Source organism: Bufo bufo, chromosome 6 (assembly GCF_905171765.1).
Source record: "Bufo bufo chromosome 6, aBufBuf1.1, whole genome shotgun sequence".
Lineage (NCBI taxonomy): Eukaryota > Metazoa > Chordata > Amphibia > Anura > Bufonidae > Bufo > Bufo bufo.
The window spans coordinates 179,170,191-179,189,102 of NC_053394.1; the positions used below are offsets into that span (position 1 = coordinate 179,170,191).

The 18,912-nt window shown below is 46.7% G+C and overlaps 1 protein-coding gene across 3 annotated transcripts in view; it reads right to left on the minus strand.

The window, feature by feature from the left end:
- Positions 1-3,220: 3,220 nt before the first annotated feature.
- Positions 3,221-18,912, minus strand: part of LOC121004702 (gastrula zinc finger protein XlCGF8.2DB-like) — a 53,033-nt gene continuing 37,341 nt past the window's right edge. The window contains exons 3-5 of one of the 3 annotated variants that reach the window (XM_040437014.1): positions 10,621-10,698; positions 10,397-10,508; positions 3,221-4,590 (exon numbers count right to left, since the gene is read on the minus strand). In XM_040437014.1, the coding sequence (XP_040292948.1) occupies positions 3,632-4,590; positions 10,397-10,508; positions 10,621-10,635 (1,086 nt within the window). In that variant the 5' untranslated portion in view covers positions 10,636-10,698 and the 3' untranslated portion in view covers positions 3,221-3,631. The remainder of the gene's footprint in view (positions 4,591-10,396; positions 10,509-10,620; positions 10,699-18,912) is intronic. The other 2 variants (XM_040437012.1, XM_040437011.1) reach the window with 2 other exon arrangements.

Here is an 18,912-nt window from a genome sequence, read left to right on the forward strand (position 1 = left end):
TTGGAGCCCAAACCAGGTACGACTCTAAACACAGATCAGGTGTAGATCTTTCCCTTATACCTTATGTCTTTGGAGGCTCCACTCCTGGTTTTGGCTCCTAATCACTGATGGAAATCACTGACCAAATACTGACGTGTGAATGAGGCTTAGGGCTCATGCACACGACCGTGTGCTGCCCATGGTCGTATTGCGGCCCGCATATGGCGGGTCCGCAATACACAGGCACCGGCTGTGTGCATCCCGCATCACAGATCACGGACCCATTCACTTCAATGGGTCCGCAATGCGGGAGATGCGGAACGGAAGCACTACGGAGTGCTTCCGTGGGTTTTCTGTCTGTGCCTCCGCACCACAAAAAAGTAGTGCACGCACTACTTTTTTGTGGTGCGGACAGATAACGGACCCATTCAAGTTGAATGGGTCTGGATTTGTTTGCGACCGCTGCACGGATATTGCCGTGCATTGGGGACCGCAAATCTTCCACACCCTGGAAGAAGACGTCTCTAATATGAGACTTTTTAAAATATACAATACAGTGAAGGCTTAGTTCTAGGTTTCACTAGAATGTAACTTGCTATATTTAAAGGGATGCTTGTCATTTATCAAGTGTTCAATTTGTATCCCAGAATCTATCAATTCTGTCTCCCTGTATTAGGACTCAAGCACACAACTGTTGTTGTCCAATGCCCGTATTGCAACCCGCAAACAGCAGGTCTGCAATATACGGGCACCGGCTGTTTGTGCACCGCATCACAGAAGGTGCAGAGCGGAACGGAGGCACAGAAGCACTACGGAGTGCTTCCATGGGTTTTCTGTCCCTGCCTCCGCACTGCAAAAAAATAAGTGCATGCACTACCTTTTTGCAGTGGGGACCGTTGGATACAGAGTGCGGACCCAATTCAAGTGAATGGGTCTTGCATCTGCATAGAGCGGCCCCAGAATCTGTGCAGACCGCAATTTGTGGTCCACAGCACGGGCAAGGCCAGCACACATTTGCCTTAGTGCTGGTTTCTCAGTGCAATGTTTGCGTGGTTCAGTTTTTTCCGTGCGAGTGCAATGCGTTTTGCATGCACGTGAGAAAAAACTGAATGTGGTACCCAGACCCGAACTTCTTCAATGGGTTTGGGTTAGTTGTAGTGTAGATTTTATTATTTTCCCTTATAACATGGTTATAAGGGGAAATAATAGCATTCTTTAATACAGAATGCTTAGTAGAAGGTCAATTGAGGGTTAAAAAAATAAAATTAAATTAACTTGCCTCCTCCATAGCTGCTGGTCTCTGCTCTTTCTTCAGGACCTCTGTGATTGGACCATGTGATGTGACGTCACCACAGGTCCTTAAGCCGGCAGCTCATGATTAAAGAAGTACGGGTAAGAAGAGATCAGCAACTACGCGATCAAGAGGAGGAGGAGAGTCAATTTTTATTTTATTTTTAATCCCTCAATCCACATTTTACTATGTATTCTGTATTAAGGATGCTATTATTTTCCCTTATAACAATGTTATAAGGGAAAATAATAAAGATCGGGTCCCCATCCCAATCATCTCCTAGCAACCATGCGTGAAAATCGCACACGCATCCGCACTTGCTTGTGGATGCTTGCGAGTTTCACGCAGCCCCATTCACTTCTATGGGGCCTGCGTTGCGTGAAAAACTCACAAAATAGAGCATGCTGCGATTTTTACGCAACGCACAAGTGATGCGTGAAAATCACCGCTCATGTGCTCAGCCCCATAGAAATGAATGGGTCCGGATTCAGTGCGGGTGCAATACGTTAACCTCTCTCGCCCGTGTGAAATCTCGCCCGTGTGAAACAGGCCTTAGGCTGCTTTCAAACACTGCTTGATCAGTGATTTTCATCAGCGATTGTGAGCCAATACTAAGTGTTGGTTAAAACGACAGAACAGGTACAAATCTTTCCCATTATACATTATCTCTGTGTAGGTTCCATTCCTGGTTTTGGCTCACAATCACTGATGATGATCACTGATCAAACACTGATGTGTGAAAGCAGCCTTAAGAGAACGTCGCTAGCCTGCATCCCCTCCTGACCGATTCATGCTTACCTGCTCTCCATCACTATGGTCCTGCGCACTGGCTCTATTCCTCTCCCTGGTTTATTGTCTTCTGGCCAGGACATGGACATGGCTAAGTGCACAGCCAAAGACTATCTTAAAGGGGTTCTCCAGGAATACCGTTTCTCTAGCAAGTGCCCGCAGACTGCCTCCGTAAAGAAAAAAATTCATACTTACCTACTCCGGTCCTCCGCGATGTCTCTTCTGTGTTAATGTTTCACTGTAGCCAATGATATGATGTGATGTGACCATGCCCAGGTAGAGGGGACCAGAACATGGACACAGCAGAGGCATCGCAGAGGGCTGGAGCGGTAACTATGAATCTTCTGTTTACGAGGCAGGCTACAGGTACATGCTGAAAAATCTGTATTTCTGGAGAACCCCTTTAAGCGGTCACTGCTGAAGCTAGTCATTGGCTGCAGCACGTGGCCATGCCCATGCGCCAGATGGCAGAAAAGAACCTGGGGACTGAAAGATGGAGGAATAGGGGACAATGCCAGAAATGGCAGAGAGCATGTAAGGTAAGAACCTTCCAGGAGGCGATGCAGGCTAGGGACTACTACTGACTGATTTTGAACAGCGAGCCACAGCAGCAGTCTAAAGAAAGTCAGTGAGCTGTAATCAATTTTGTGGACTGCAGCTGTCACTCAATAATTAAAATCAATCAGAAGCACTACAAAATGTCAGTATTTCCCAAACATTACACTGGCAGATTACTGGAACGAACCATCATATGAATGCATGTTCCTGATAACTGGCCCCGTAGATGTGCCACTTGTTCATTGACTGAAAGCATCTTTGATGCAGCACATAAAATCATTGTTTGCCAGCAGCAGATCTCCCTGTGGAAACAGAGATGTGCTGCTGGCATACAATGAATCTGTATGGGGCTGAGTAATCGCAGTAGCAATCACTGATCCTCACATAGAGGAGAAGATTGCTGCATGTGAATGCTGCTCTCACCTCTGCTCATTGTCAGGCAATTGTCCAGAGCATTTGGTACATGCCTGATAAGTGCCTGGACATTCCCTTGTGTAAATGCAGCTTTTTGGCATGACAAGCTGCATTAAAAATTCATGAATGAAACAGCAGAGACATTTATTCAGCTCATCTGATTTACCTTTAATCATAAAAAAAAAAGATAAACCAGACATATTTTATGTGCAAATCAAATTAATCATACTTATCATATTAGCTAGAAAATTGCTGTTCATTCATCAGACCTCCAATTTCTTCTAGATAAATCAGTCCAGTAGACATCTGACAGATGAACTTGCATGGGTGGCCATGCACGACATGTGGCTCGAGACACTCATGAATGCAACTTTCCAATGTTCAAAACTACAATATCAGATAAATTCAGATAATAATGTAATTAGCGATTAACATTCCTCAATGTCTACAAGAAGTATACAGAACAGTTCTAAATAGATATGGGTGACTCGAGATAAACCAGTCCCAATTCTGCCCTCCACTTGCTCTTTAGACTTGAGGAAGGATCGCTTGTGCAATATGAATTGTGCAATAACTTTTTTATATATCAGAATGGGTCAGTTATTTCTGTTCCCCGTGAGTTCTCTGATGTCGAACGAGATCTGACTTCTGTGTAAAACATCGGCCACATTCGGTACAAGGAAACGGCTTCTCTCCTGTGTGGATCCTCTGATGATAAACAAGATTTGCCTTTTGCACAAAACATTTCCCACACTCTGAGCATGGAAAAGGTTTTTCACCTGTATGGATTTTCTGATGATTGATGAGCATGGTCTTATGGGTGAAACACTTCCCACAGTCAGAACACGAAAACGGCTTCTCCCCTGTGTGAATTCTCTGATGTATAACAAGATCTGACTTCTGAGTGAAACTTTTGCCACAGTCAGAACATGAAAAAGGCTTTTCGCCCATATGGATTCTTAAGTGGTAAACCAGATCGGACTTCTGTACAAAATACTTCCCACATTCGGAACACAAAAATGGCGTCTCCACAGTATGGATTCTCTGGTGTCTTAGAAGCACAGATTTTCGTGTGAAACTTTTCCCACATTCAGAACATGGAAAGGGCTTTTGTCCCGTGTGATTTATCTCATGTTTAATAAGGTCTGACTTCTGCGTAAAACACTTGCCGCAATGAGAACAAGGAAAGGGTTTTTGTCCAGTGTGAATTCTCTCGTGGCGAACAAGATCTGATTTCTGTTTAAAACACTTACCGCACTCTGAACATGGAAATGGTTTCTCCCCAGTGTGAGTTCTCTGATGTGTAATAAGATTCGAATTATGAGCAAAACATTTACCACATTCAGGACAGGGAAATACTTTACGAATTCGGTAGGAGCCATCCTGTTCAGCAAAGTCTGAATTGTTGGAGAAAGGATCCACATTACTACAGGGTTCAGATGACTGATCCACCAGTTCATCACCTAGGGTGACTTGTACAATGTTATAATCTTCCATTTTACATTCTTCAGGAAGATTGTTTCTTCCTTCTGAAATATTTTCTGCATTTTCTCCATCTACTGGAATAAAATCAGTCAAATCCAAGAAGTCAATATTTAGCAGCACAATACTTACACTTTCAGAAATCTACATGAAATATTAAAGGGGTATTCAGAGGCTTTTTTTAACCGATGACCTAGCCAGATAGGTCATCAGTATCTGATTGGTGGAGGAGATCTGACACCCAGGACCCCTGCTGATCAGCTGTTTGAGAAGGCACTGGTGCTCACTTACCAAGCACAGCACCGTACAGTGTATAGCGGCTGTGCTTGGTATTGCAGCTCAACCCCATTCACTTCAATGGGGCCGAACAAGAAGTCACATGGCCTAGTAAAAACTCGGATAAGGTATAAAAAAAATAAAAATAAAAAAATTAAATGAAAAAAATAATCTTGGAAAACCTTTTTAAGTTTGGGAGCACAATTTTTACTGAGACTATATTACATATGGTTGTGTGTGGTATTACAGCTTAGGCTACTTTCACACTAGCATTTTTTGTGGATCGGTCATGGATCTACAAAAACGCTTCCGTTACAATAATATGAACGGATGCGGTTGTATTATGTCTTCTATAGCCATGACGGATCCGTCTTGAGCACCACTGAAAGTCAATGGGGGACGGATCCGTTTTCTATTGTGCCAGATTGTGTCAGAGAAAACGGATCCGTCCCCATTGACTTAAATTGGGTGCCAGGACGGATCCGTTTGGCTCTGCTTCGTCAGGCGGATAGAAAAACGCTGCAGGTGTCCGCCTCTAGAGCGGAATGGTGACTGACCAGAGGCAAACTGATGCATTCTGAGCGGATCCTTTTCCATTCAGAATGCATTAGGGCAAAACTGTTCCGTTTTGGACTGCTTGTGAGAGCCCTGAACAGATCTCAGGAACGGATACCAAAACGCCAGTGTGAAAGTAGCCTTAATCCTATTCATTTCAATTGACATTAGTGGCAATACCAGATAAAGCCCATGGACAGGTGCATATTGTCACAGAACAAAAAGAAAAAGACTAAACAAAAATAGGGGAGGAGAAGGATATTTATATGTCACTGCCAGCACAAAGTTTCACAAAATGTATGAAAGGAGGTTTCCGGGAGTCATTAATATACAATTGGTGGGGGTTCTCACAGCATACCAAGCAAAGCGCTGTATATGGGCAGACTGGGACCTTAACGTTGCTCTGGAAAAAAGCTAAAAAGTGGCCCCATGTTGTAGGCAGGTCCAAATTGACAGAAGATGGGGCAACACAAGTAGAACAGAAGTAGGCAGGGTCTGCAATACTGTAGTGTAGCAAAAAAATACCACCCCAGCAGAACCAAATACCACAGTGCAGCCTAAAATACTGCCTCAACAGGAGCAGAAGCCAGTCCGCCCCTGGTGCCGTACACTGTATAGCAGCTGTGCTTGGTATTGCAGCCCAGGTCTATTCAACTGAATGAGCATGAGTTGCATATAGGCCATGTAACTGATGAACGTGAAACTAATGGCCCAGGAAAAGGCTGCAACGCTCACCAGAGTGCCACCCCCGCTAGAACAGCAGGGGCTACCGGGAGTCCAAACCCTCACGATCTGATATTGATGTCCTATCCTGACTATGTCTTTTTCAACCGTACTATGTAACTATATAATATTTTACTCCCTAAAAAAAAAACTTTAAAGAGGCATTTTGATCATAAATGGGTACGGTATATTTTTAAAACCATATTTGTAGAAAGCATGTCTTACAGTTTTTCTTTTCCATTTAGGGAATCCATGTCAGTTTACCACTGCTGTGAGAGGAAGCCATTATCTGAATAGTAATCCTAATAATACAGTAGGTGCAGAACTGGATGACAGTATAACAGCTCTATTGTTCTCTTGATAGGCCTAGATAAAGATGCCCTCAGAAGAGCATTGTTCTTATCAATGCAATGTGTGACACTCTGACTAGTCACTACAAGGGGGCTCTCTCTGGTGGCAGTAGTGGTCTGACTGAAAAAGATAAGGCTACTTACACATTAGCGTTAGCAGGGTCCAGGAGGCTGTTCAGGCAGCGGAACAGCCTGCCGGACCCTGCTACCGCTAATGTGAAAGTAGCCTAAGCAAGGCTGTGCTGAAGTTCAACTTTTCTGTGCTAAAGGTCCAAACAAGGAAGAAGTTAAAAAACCAGGACAGGAAGGAGCATGCATGGAGTGACTTCAAAAAGGTATATCCAGGAAACCCACCCATTTTTTATTAAAACAATTATGCACATATAGGCTCTAGATATGTGATAAAAATATTTGATAGAAATGTCCCTCAAAATACTGGTTAAAAGTCAAAGAAAACCTGAGGTACCTTTATGGGATAACCCTATGTTTCCTTCCCTTCGCACAGGAATAGATGGACGGTTCTGGAGGGATCATGGGATTGGTGTTCTGGGAGATTTATATACCAGCAATGTATTTAATTCCTTTGAGCAACTGAAGGAACGCCATGATCTCCCTAGAACATCCTTTTTTAAATATCTTCAGGTACGACATGCAATGAGCACTCACTTTGGAAATACTATAATATCTATTTCTGATTACCCACTGATTGGTGTCATACGCTCCCAAGGTCCCAAGGGATTCATCTCTGCTCTCTATACCCACCTGCTGAATACTAAAATGCATGGAACCCCCCTCTTGGTATTATCTAAATGGGAAACACTAATGCCAGGTATTACTAATGAGGAAATCAATGATATATTAGAATCCTCTGTATTGGTTTCCCCATCTATTAATAATAAATTTATACAGTTATGTATTGTTCACCAAAGTTATCTATCACCCGTGCGGCTACAAAGGATAGGCAAATTGACACACTCTAGATGTCACAGATGTGACGCCGAAGGGGCAAATTTCTGGCACCTTATATGGGAATGTCCATATATACAAAACTTCTGGTCTGACATTATAAGTTTCCTTAATACACTCACGCATCCTTCTGTGGCATTGACTCCACAGGTATGTTTGTTTGGTATTCTGGATGAGGAAGTATATCCCCACCATTGTAGAATATTCTTAAGAGAAACATTATTTCTCGCACGAAAGGCTATTGCGATTCGCTGGATGGGTGATAGACGACCTTCTATTAACCAATGGAAAGTACTTGTGAACAATGTGGTGTCCTATGAGAATATTGTATTTAAGAACCGAGGTTGTCCCCAGAAGTTCAATAAAGTGTGGGGATCTTGGTGTTCATCCATACATACGATGTATTCAGCTCCCAGATTTTCAGATGATCTTAATGCAGTGTTAGGGTAAAATGCTTGTGTACACACTGTAAACATGTGTCCTGCCCGTCACGATTGCTCTGTACATTCATTACAACTGTGAAGTGTAACTTATTGCAACTGATGTCAGTATGAATATGGTACTGTTCTTGTTTTATTTTGCATTTGAATGTCTCATTGACCTTCATGTATACCGTGGTCTGTACTTTTCTAATGATTCGTTCAATAAAACGAGTTTAAAAAAAAAAAGTCAAAGAAAATATACTATGTATTCCAGGGTTGGCATCTTCCTCGCCCTTGGAGAAACAGATAGCCATAGAAGTAACACATAATAAAAACATGCAATATATTACACCATTCTAGCTATTAAGTACCAGAGGGAGACCCGATCTAAAGCACACAAGCATAAATGTGGAAAACATAAAGCGGTACAGAGGCTGAGACTAAGGCCTCATGCACATGACCGTATTTTGTTTCCGTGTCCGATCCGTTTATTTTGCGGATAGGATGCGGACCCATTCATTTCAATGGGTCCGCAAAAAAACGCGGACAACACACCGTGTGCTGTCCTCATCAGTATGTCCGTTCCGTTGCTCCAAAAAAAAAAATTGTGCATGTCCTATTTTATTCTAGTTTGCGGACAAGGATAGGCATTATTACAATGGATCCGCAAAAAAAACAAACAGATCCGTCATCTGTTTTTTTTGCGGATCAGCAATTTGCAGACCGCAAAACACATACGGTCGTGTGCATGTAGCCTAAGGCATGAGATAGACCAGTGGCCTTTTAACCAAGACTCGGGTGTCTCATACTGTAGCACCTTTTCTTAAAACATTTTTAACCAGCATTGGTATTTTTCTTGCAATTTATTTTTTTAATTGTAGTTGGTAGCACGCTGTGCATAATCCCCCACCCGCCAACATTGTGCCTGTGATATTCATAACAATATTTGGTGTTAATTTAAATATGGGAGCTTATCTGCCTCTGATGTTCTGACTACTACAACACTTTCCGGGACTGCCTTTAACAAGGAGAGATGTAGCACATTTCTTGATATTCATGAAAGCAGGGTACTGAGCAAGAACATCAAATTTAGAGCCCATTCATACAACCGTATGTTTCTGTCCGCATTCGTTCCGCAATTTTGCGGATCACATGTGGACTCATTCATTTCAATGGGGCAGCAATAGATGCTGACAGCACTTCCGTTCCATGGCCCTCAAAAAAAAGATAGAACATGTACTATTCTTGTCCGTATTTGCGGACAACAATAAGAATTTCCATCATGGACGTTCCGATTCGCAAACGCCCTGTATCTGTGTTTTGCGGGTCCGCAAAAATGGATATGATCGTGTGTATTTTCCCTAAACTTCTCAGAACTACCCTGCCTACTTTCTGAGCAACTCACAAGCCATCTTTTGTCATTCTGGAGCAGAATGTATCAATGTACAGTACAGACCAAAAGTTTGGACACACCTTCTCATTCAAAGAGTTTTCTTTATTTTCATGACTATGAAAATTGTAGATTCACACTGAACGCATCAAAACTATGAATTAACACATGTGGAATTATATACCTAACAAACAAGTGTGAAACAACTGAAAATATGTCATATTCTAGGTTCTTCAAAGTAGCCACCTTTTGCTTTGATTACTGCTTTGCACACTCTTGGCATTCTCTTGATGAGCTTCAAGAGGGAGTCCCCTGAAATGGTTTTCACTTCACAGGTGTGCCCTGTCAGGTTTAATAAGTGGGATTTCTTGCCTTATAAATGGGGTTGGGACCATCAGTTGCGTTGAGGAGAAGTCAGGTGGATACACAGCTGATAGTCCTACTGAATAGACTGTTAGAATTTGTATTATGGCAAGAAAAAAGCAGCTAAGTAAAGAAAAACGAGTGGCCATCATTACTTTAAGGAATGAAGGTCAGTCAATCAGCCGAAAAATTGGGAAAACTTTGAAAGTAAGGGCTATTTGACCATGAAGGAGAGTGATGGGGTGCTGCGCCAGATGACCTGGCCTCCACAGTCACCGGACCTGAACCCAATCGAGATGATTTGGGGTGAGCTGGACCGCAGAGTGAAGGCAAAAGGGCCAACAAGTGCTAAGCATCTCTGGGAACTCCTTCAAGACTGTTGGAAGACCATTTCAGGGGACTACCTCTTGAAGCTCATCAAGAGAATGCCAAGAGTGTCCAAAGCAGTAATCCAAGCAAAAGGTGGCTACTTTGAAGAACCTAGAATATGACATATTTTCAGTTGTTTCACACTTGTTTGTTATGTATATAATTCCACATGTGTTAATTCATAGTTTTGATGCTTTCATAGTCATGAAAATAAAGAAAACTCTTTGAATGAGAAGGTGTGTCCATACTTTTGGTCTGTACTGTATGTCACCAGATGACTTGGTGCCACTTGCTATCAGAGGTATCCAATGCTGCATTTGGGCCACTGGTTACCAAACTACACACTGAATAGGTGGGATTTCCACTTTAAATGATGCTGGTGGCCCTGGTTACTCCTCAACTAGTACTGACAGAAGAAGATGCTGAATGAGGGACTGTGGTGAAGCCTGAACAAGGGGTTATTACTCACATGTACTTATATCTATAGATGTCTCTTCTTCCTTACAGAACTGGTCATCCGAGTCATATTTCTCCTCTTCTTCCTCTGTCTCTTCAATTTTAACAATAACCAGGCCTACATTCTAAAAAGAGAAAAGTGAAAATGTTAATGTAAGGATCCCTAGTGTTTTTTAACTGCAGAGGAGGGCAGGGAGGAGATAATGGTTCACGCATGGGGCCCCAGTGGTTACTCACCTCCTCAAGATCCATTGTTGTCCTCGCTGTAACAGGAGACTGAACCCTGATCGTTTAGCTTCCCAGTTTCTCCCTGCACTAATTGTAGAGAGAAGTTCATAAGGGGATAGAGAAGACTGCGCGGCTAACACTGTACCTTGCACAGTTCTCCCTATGATTGGCATCTGCAATTCTGGAGTGCTTTGCCTGATCATTAAAGGGAACCTGTCCCCAGGATTTTGTGTACAGAGCTGAGGACATGGGTAGCTAGATGGTCACTAGCACATCCGCAATATCCAGTCCCCATAGCTCTGTGTGCTTTTATTGTGTAAAAAAAACCACGACTTTATACATATGCAAATTAACCTGAGATGAGTCCTGTATGTGAGATGTGTCAGGGACAGGACTCATCTCAGATTAATTTGCATATGTATCAAATCGGTTTTTTTTACACAATAAAAGCACACAGAGCTATGGGGACTGGGAATAAAAGCACACAGAGCTATGGGGACTGGGTATTGCGGATGTGCTAGCGGCCATCTAACAACCCATGCCCTCAGCTCTATACACAAAATCCCGGTGACAGGTTCCCTTTAAGAGGCGCGCACAGGGAATCTGCACAGGAGCAGACTATCTCTGAAGGCATTAACTTTTGAGCTGTGCGGGCAGGCTGCAGTGCAGCTTCTTGGTAACCGTGATCTCAACTCCGCATTTCTCAGCAAATACTATGCAAGTTCAGCTAATTCTCTGCATCTGTAGCTAATAGGGGTGGTAGTCCTCATCACTGTGCTCCACTATATAACATGCTCTAACAGGGTACGTAACAAAGATAACAGTGGAATAGCTGTCAGAGAACTTTTACTTGCTAGGATCACAATGAAAACAGCTTATAATCTGGTGGTAGTATTACAGGGCACCCTGGTGGCACCATTAATAAGTTCACTGTTACTTTAATGCTACTATCCCCTCTTTATTAGTAGAATGGAGTCTACATGACGACATTGCTTGAAAAAGATAAGAAAAAAAATAACTAGTAAATGAACATTATGGAGTCTACACTTTAAAGGGGTTCTCCAGTATTTAATAATCAATGACCTATCCCTAGGATAGGTCATCAATATCAGATCTTTGGTGGTCCTGCAACCTGCACCCCCCACCGATTAGCTGTTTGGGAGTAGCTCCTGCACCAGCAATAGGCGCCAGGACTACACAACTCAGTTCATTGTGTAGTGCAGGGTCAGTAACCTCCAGCACCCCTGCTGTTGTGAAACTGAAACTCCCAGCATTCTCAATGCGGCGCAGAGCAAGTGTGCATGATGAGAGTCATCTAATATATAAAGTGAGTATATGTATGTATGTCCGCTAAAGGAATCTGCACCGTCACATTTACAATCACGAAATTTGGTACACAGGTACATCAGGTGTCCGGGAAGGTTTTAGACCGGGTCTCAGCTCTCTAGGACGTACCGTACCCAAAAAAATGCATTAGCCAATAGAAGCTTGGTCACATGACCCTTATTAGCCAATAGAAGCTCGCAGGCTCTTAGTCTCCACATACACGCAGTTTTACACCAGGTTTCCATAACAACCCAGCCAATTTTCTTCACTGCTGTAGGTCAGCTTTAAAGGGGCAGGGCGCTGTGGATGACACTGTTAAGGGAGCGGAGTGCTGTGCAGGTCACAGTTCAGGGGGCAGGTAGGGTGGCCATTCAGGCCACCCTCAAAAGACAGACTTAAAAACCCCGCCCCCAGGCCTGCGAAGCCACGCACTAACCTAGTTAGGCCACACAACCTCCCACTCCGCAGCTGACGGGGATTGAAAAAATGAAGGTAAAAATCAACTTCTGTCAGCTGCAGGGGTGGGAGTGAGGGTGACTTCCTCCCTGCAGTTCATGCTCAGACAGCACAGTGCTGCTGTCGGAGAGTGAGCTGTTCAAGAGAACATCCCATGACCGTCCCGGCCCTGTGCCAGACAGAGGACAGGGAGTCTGAAAGTCGGACTGTCTGGCCTAAAACCGGACCTCTGGCCACCCTAGGGGCAGGCTGCTGTGGAGGTCACAGTTAAGGGGACGGTCCACTATGTAGGTCAGTGTTAAGGGGCAGATTGCTGTAGAGGCCACTGTTAATGGGGACGACATGTTGTGGAAATCACCGTTAAGGAGATAGGGTACTGTGGAGGTCACTAATAAAGGAGCGGCCGTTGTGGAGGTCACTGCTAAAGGGGCAGGGAACGTTAAGGGGACTGTCTGCTATGGAGGTCAGTGTTAAGGGGCAGGTGCAGTAGAGGTCACATTTTAAGAGAACGGAGCTCTGTGGAGATCACTGTTAAAGGGGCGGGTTATTGTGGAAAATTGGATTTTTTGTACTCACCGTAAAATCCTTTTCTCGTAGTAGGCATTGGGGGACACAGCACCATGGGTATATGTCCAACTACCACTAGGAGGCGACACTAGACATAAAAAGTGTTGGCTCCTCCCCGTTGGGCTATACCCTCTCCACAGACACTAGGCAGCTCAGTTTGTACCAAAAGCAGTAGGAGAGAGAAGAAAGGCAAGGAACCAACAACTCCCGTACCGGGAAAGATCAAGAGACCAGCCCGGAGAAGCTGAAGTAAAACAACATAGGGAGGGATCTGTGTCCCCCAATGCCTACTACGAGAAAAGGATTTTACGGTGAGTACAAAAAATCCAATTTTCTCGTGCATGGCATTGGGGGACACAGCACCATGGGACGTCCCAAAGCAGTCCCCGAGGGTGGGAAGAACAACCATGCCACCTGTGGGCATACAGGTGCGGGAGAACCATGTGACCCAACAGGAGAAAAGCACGGAATAAGCAGGAAGCCTCATAACAAGGGAGAAACTCGGAGGCCACAGTGACGACTGCCAGCACCCCAGGACAAATGCCTGGGAGAAGGTCCCAAATGCAAGAAGAAGGCAAAGGAACACCCAGCTCAGCCGAAGGCTGGAGGGAAAGTAGGACAGCGTCGCGTATCGGATCTACCCAACATCCCAATTGCCTCAGGCGAAAGCACAGACACCCTGAGGAGAACCCCTGAAGGGCCAGGGGAGCAAGGGAAATTGGAATCACTGAAGGCCAAACGAGAGAGTGAAGCTATAGCAAGGCTCACATGTGAGTGGAGCGGGTCTCCTCTCACCTCAAAGCAGGTGAAAAAATTAAATCGCCCTATTGAAAGGAAAAAATCCTAAAAGGCGCTAAGGGAAACCGCCAACCCCTGGAAGGGGAGGGGGTTGAAAGTAAAAACCAGGAAAAGAGAAAAGACAAGACCTGCATCCCCAACCAGGAGACGAGGAACGAGCCTCTGAAAACAGAATATCGCTGAGAAGCGCAAGACCGGAGAAACTCTGGCGAAACTAATTATCAGGGAAGAAGGGAACCAGATGCAAGCCCAGGAATCTCAGCAGGGGCACACTGGAGTGAGGGAAGCCATAGCAAGGCTCACATATGAAGGGAGCAGGACTCCCCCCACTGCAAAGCAGGTGATGAAGTTAAACGTCCTATTGGAAAGTGAAAACCCCCAAAGGCGCTAAGGGAAACCGCCAACCTTTGGAAAGGGAGGAGGTAGGAAGTAAGGGCCAGGTAAAAAGAAAAAAATAAGAGAAGACCTGCATCCCAAAATCAGGAGATGAGGAACGAGCCTCTGAAAACAAAATATCGCTGAGAAGCGCAAGACCGGAGAAACTCCGGCCAAATGAAGTATCAGGGAGATGCAGGCCCAGGAAATCTCAGCAGGGACACACTGGACTGAGAGACATGGAAGGAGAAGGAAAGTACTCCCAACAGTCTAAGGAGGAAGGCTCTTCAAACAGGAGGAAGTCCCTCCCGAAGGAGACCATAAGGTGGAAATGCAAACCGTAGCACTAAACCACTCAATACCAGGTACTTGAAGTGGGAGGATGGAAAGACAGACATGAACCCCATGAGGTCCAAAAGGCTATTGGAACCCGCAAGGGGAACAATCAACCCAGGCCCCTACCAAACAACGATTATCCTACAGAATCTGTGTGGTCAAATGAACGGGGACAGGGACTCCAGAAAGGAGTACCCGCAATGGGCTCACAAGGAACCGAACCACCAGAGGACAACAAAAACCAGAATATCCAAGAAAAAATGAAAAGAACCACCCTATGGGAAGGAATTGGCCATGGACAACTAGCCATTCAAAGAATAGTGGCTAGCAATCAGCATACATTGTCCCGGGGAGGGCAAATACAGCGGCTTGGGTTGTACCACTAAAACAACAGACGCCCATATGCATAAGGAATGGTGAAGTCGCTATAAAAGAAGCGGGAGTGACTACACGAAATGTAGAAACCAGCTGCGACCGACATACAGAAGGCTCCCAGGGGGAGAGAGTACCGGATGGGCGCAGACAATAGCAAGGTCCCGATGGACTGCCCTCTGATAGATAGTACAACTAAGCATAGATATAAGGGAACACCCGGACCCAGAAGGAACTACGGAACCCTGTCCTATGTCAGAGCAATCAGCAGAAAATTCACCTACCAGGCAGGTGTGTGACGCTCAGTGGTTCTGTCCCTGACTCATCAGGGAGGACGTCCAGCGAGGATATGTCGCTGACCCCAGGAGGATTCCGTGTGGCGGAGGACATCCAGTGATGGCCGAAAACTGCTGCAGCGGCCGGTGCTCAGCAAGCTACGTATCCCAAAAAGGAGAAGATCCAGTGGAGATCACTGTACTCCACCAGGAATGGTCCGCCCTGTAATAGAAAACAACGCGGTGCTCCTTTATAATATGGGGAACGCGGAGTGCAGCCAAAAGTAGTATTTGATAGGGATGGCAATAGCAACCCTAGCACAAAAACCAACAACCACCAGGCCATAGTGTAGGGAGCGTGGTTGTATGTGGACCACCCACCAGATCAGAACAGATCAGTCATATACTGGGTACACCAGAAGCAGTAATAGACCGACAAGGAGGAGGTTGGGTTGGGCTGGCCCACCCCTGCCAGATATGGCTACCATGTTCGTGCTGAACCAGGATGGCCGAAAAGGGAAGTAACCAACATCCGCAGCACAGAGTAGAGCCCGGGGAAGGAAGCACCCAGTAATACAGAAACCGTATGGGCCACAGATTGCACCATAGGGCCCAACACGTGGGGACTAAAAATACACACCCAAAACCGAGGTAAAGTGGCTGCATGTTGCACACTAAGGAGGGTGGAAACAAAGCCACAGCATCCAGGAATGCGACCGCATTTGGAGGGTACAGGTCCTCAACCTGTAAGGTAGAAAAAAGGCTGTGTAGTGAAGAGATACGACCAGCGAGGTGCAATGGGTACAGCATCTGGAGATGGCAGAGGTACTAGGTCTAAGATTAGAGCGATGTGGCCACATGGAGCACCCTAGGACCAGAGAAGTGCAACGGCTGCCACGTTAGCTATGGCACCTATATTTCGCTCGGGAAAAATAGGGCCGCACGGTACCACAAGGAACGACAGGTGCACACCACAACTAGGTAAGTGCAATGGCAAATGAAGAATGCCCTCTATTTCACCTGAAAGAGGGAAACAGGGCCGCATGTCACACCATAGAGCCCGACAGGTGTAACGGCTGCAGCATCAGAGACGGTGCAGGAACTCACCTAAGAAGGGAGTAAGATGGCTGTTTGGTGCACACTAGATGAGGTTGCAGTGGCAACGGCACTACAAAGTGGCCTCAATATCTCGTCCAGTAAGGGAGAAAAAGTGCCGCAAGGAACACCATAAGGCCCGACAGGAGCAACGGCAACAGCTCCTGGAGATAGAGAAGTTAAATAAAAATGAAGGGCACAAGGGGGCAGCCTGGTGCCCACTAGAACCAAACAGAGGCAATTGCACAGCAATTGAGAGTGGCCTCTAAATCTCGCCGAGAAGGGAGAAATAGTGCCGCACGGAACACAATAGAGCCCGCCAGGGATATTGGATACAGCATCAGGAGATGGTGTAGGGACTCTACCCATGAAGGGAGCAAGGTGGCTGGAAACAGACAGGTGCAATTGCTACGGCAATTGAAGGCAGCCTGTGTATTTCGCCCGGTAGGGGGAAATAGTGCCGCATGGAACATCTAACCAGTCAGCAGGAACTCTACCTGCGAAAGTAACAAGGCAGCTGGAAACAGACAGATGTAATCGCCACAGCATAGAAGCCGGCCTGTATTCTCTGGTACAGGCACTACAAAAGAACCTTTAGAGGCCGAGAAGGGGAGCCAACCCTACAAGTGGCGTTTGCCTGAATTATCAGCTTGCCTAGAACATAGCCCCTGGATAGGGGAACCAGGAAGGTCTGTCGTGCACAGCCTACGAGGGCGTACATACCAGAGACACCGCGTAGGTGTCCCAGTTGCTAAGCACGGTGACGGCTGCCTTACCTGTGCGATAATTACCTGTGCAGGCAGGAGAGCGCCATCCGAAAGTCCACTAGAGGGGCACCAAACCTGGTAGGGTAGGTACCACCATGCACGTTTGACTTGACCACGCAGAGGGATTCTGCACAGTGGAAGACCGCCTGATGCTCTGTTCCGAGGGAATCGGTGCAGAGGTGTCCCCAGAGGCAACTGACAGAGAAGGCTTCGTCACCAGCCTCCGGCCTGTCCTGGGGGGCCCGAGGATGCCGAGGAGGGGTGGAAGCTAGTTGAGACCACCCAAGGTTGGTCCATGGGCTACTCCTTGTGTGACCCAGTATCTGAGCGTGAGCGTGGCTCAGGGGGGGGGGGGGAAGGAGACCGCAATTTGTAGGTAGCGCTCCAGTGACTCCGCCAGGGATTGGGCGAGTCAGGCAAGGTTCCCATGGAACGACATGGAGGAAGCCCACTCAGGGGGGACCTACACACAAAAGGGTGGGAGGGGGGACAAGGCGACCACGTGGAAACCTCTGAAGACAACGGACGCACGTAAATACGTGGCGATCCGATAGGGAGGCTGGGAGAGGAGGCCCCATAGAGCAGCAGGGCTGTCCTATCTGACCCCGGATGTCACGTCCCCCAAGAGGTGCTGCAGCAGCTATAGAGCAGTGGAAGGGCTGCAGGAGAATGCAGCAAAAGAGAGGGGAGGGAAGGAAAAGAGCCTGTGGGGAAATTCAGCCAGAGGCTGCCTACCAGACCCCAGTAACTGTGCAGCGCACCCCAAGCTGGAGACCAGAAGATGGCGACCGGAGAGTGCAGGAGCCGACAGCCGGAGGAAGAAACGTCCCTCAGAGAGAGAGAAGGAACCTGGGGCTGGACTGGCAGGCAGGAGAGGCCCCTCCCAGGCTCCCCCCACGGAGGGGAGGTGATAGAGTTAGCCCGGGAAGGTCAGAAAGTGGGCGGGAAGTTGCGGCCTAGTAGGCCCGAAAAGCCGGGGACTAAATTAGTGGAGCGCGGCCCGAAAAACGGCCGCGATCGCGATAGTGCCCCAGAGAAGCCGCGACGAACGGGGGCCAGGTGGGGGGGAGAACAGAAGAAGCGACCCCCAGAGAGAGAAAAACGGAAGGCCAGGGGGCTTCTGGGGCCAGGATACAGCAGAGAGTTAAAAGTGACTGTTGGGGCCTGAACCTACAACCTGCTGTATCAGAGGTAAGGCACTTATCAGAGGCAAGGCTCCCACACAGCAATGGAGCTGTATCAAATATGGGGGAAAGGGGGAGAGGAGGGAACGCACCCAGGCCCGGGAGGGAGGGAGACCCTAAACTAACATACTCACCCTCAGACGTCTTCAGGCGCAGCAGTAACCACCCCCTCGGCGGACTCAACACGGGAACCGTGGGACTACCGGAATTCCACTGCGGAAGCAGATTTGGGGACTGGGTGGCTGCCAGGTACCTGAGTACGCGCCCGCAGGGGGGCAACTAAAGTGGAACACGATGGAGCCACCCCTGCCGCAGGCTGAAACCTGCAGAGAAAGAAAAAATGATTAAAGAAAAAATAAAATAAAAAAGTAGCAGGATGACCTGCACAAAAAAGCAGGTCAGGTCTGCCTCCTATGGACACTAGAACAAAACTGAGCTGCCTAGTGTCTGTGGAGAGGGTATAGCCCAACGGGGAGGAGCCAACACTTTTTATGTCTAGTGTCGCCTCCTAGTGGTAGTTGGACATATACCCATGGTGCTGTGTCCCCCAATGCCATGCACGAGAAATCACTGTTAACGAGACAGGGTTCTTCTGCTAGTTTTTGCTGGCCCCTGGTGTAGTGGACGGAGCTGGTTACTGCAGCACTGCTCGCACTGACGTGACAGGGAGCAGCATGGCATGACCAGCTTTGTCCACTACACAATAGGTGGAGCTGTGCAGTACTGGCTCCAGAGTTACTCCCTGATCAG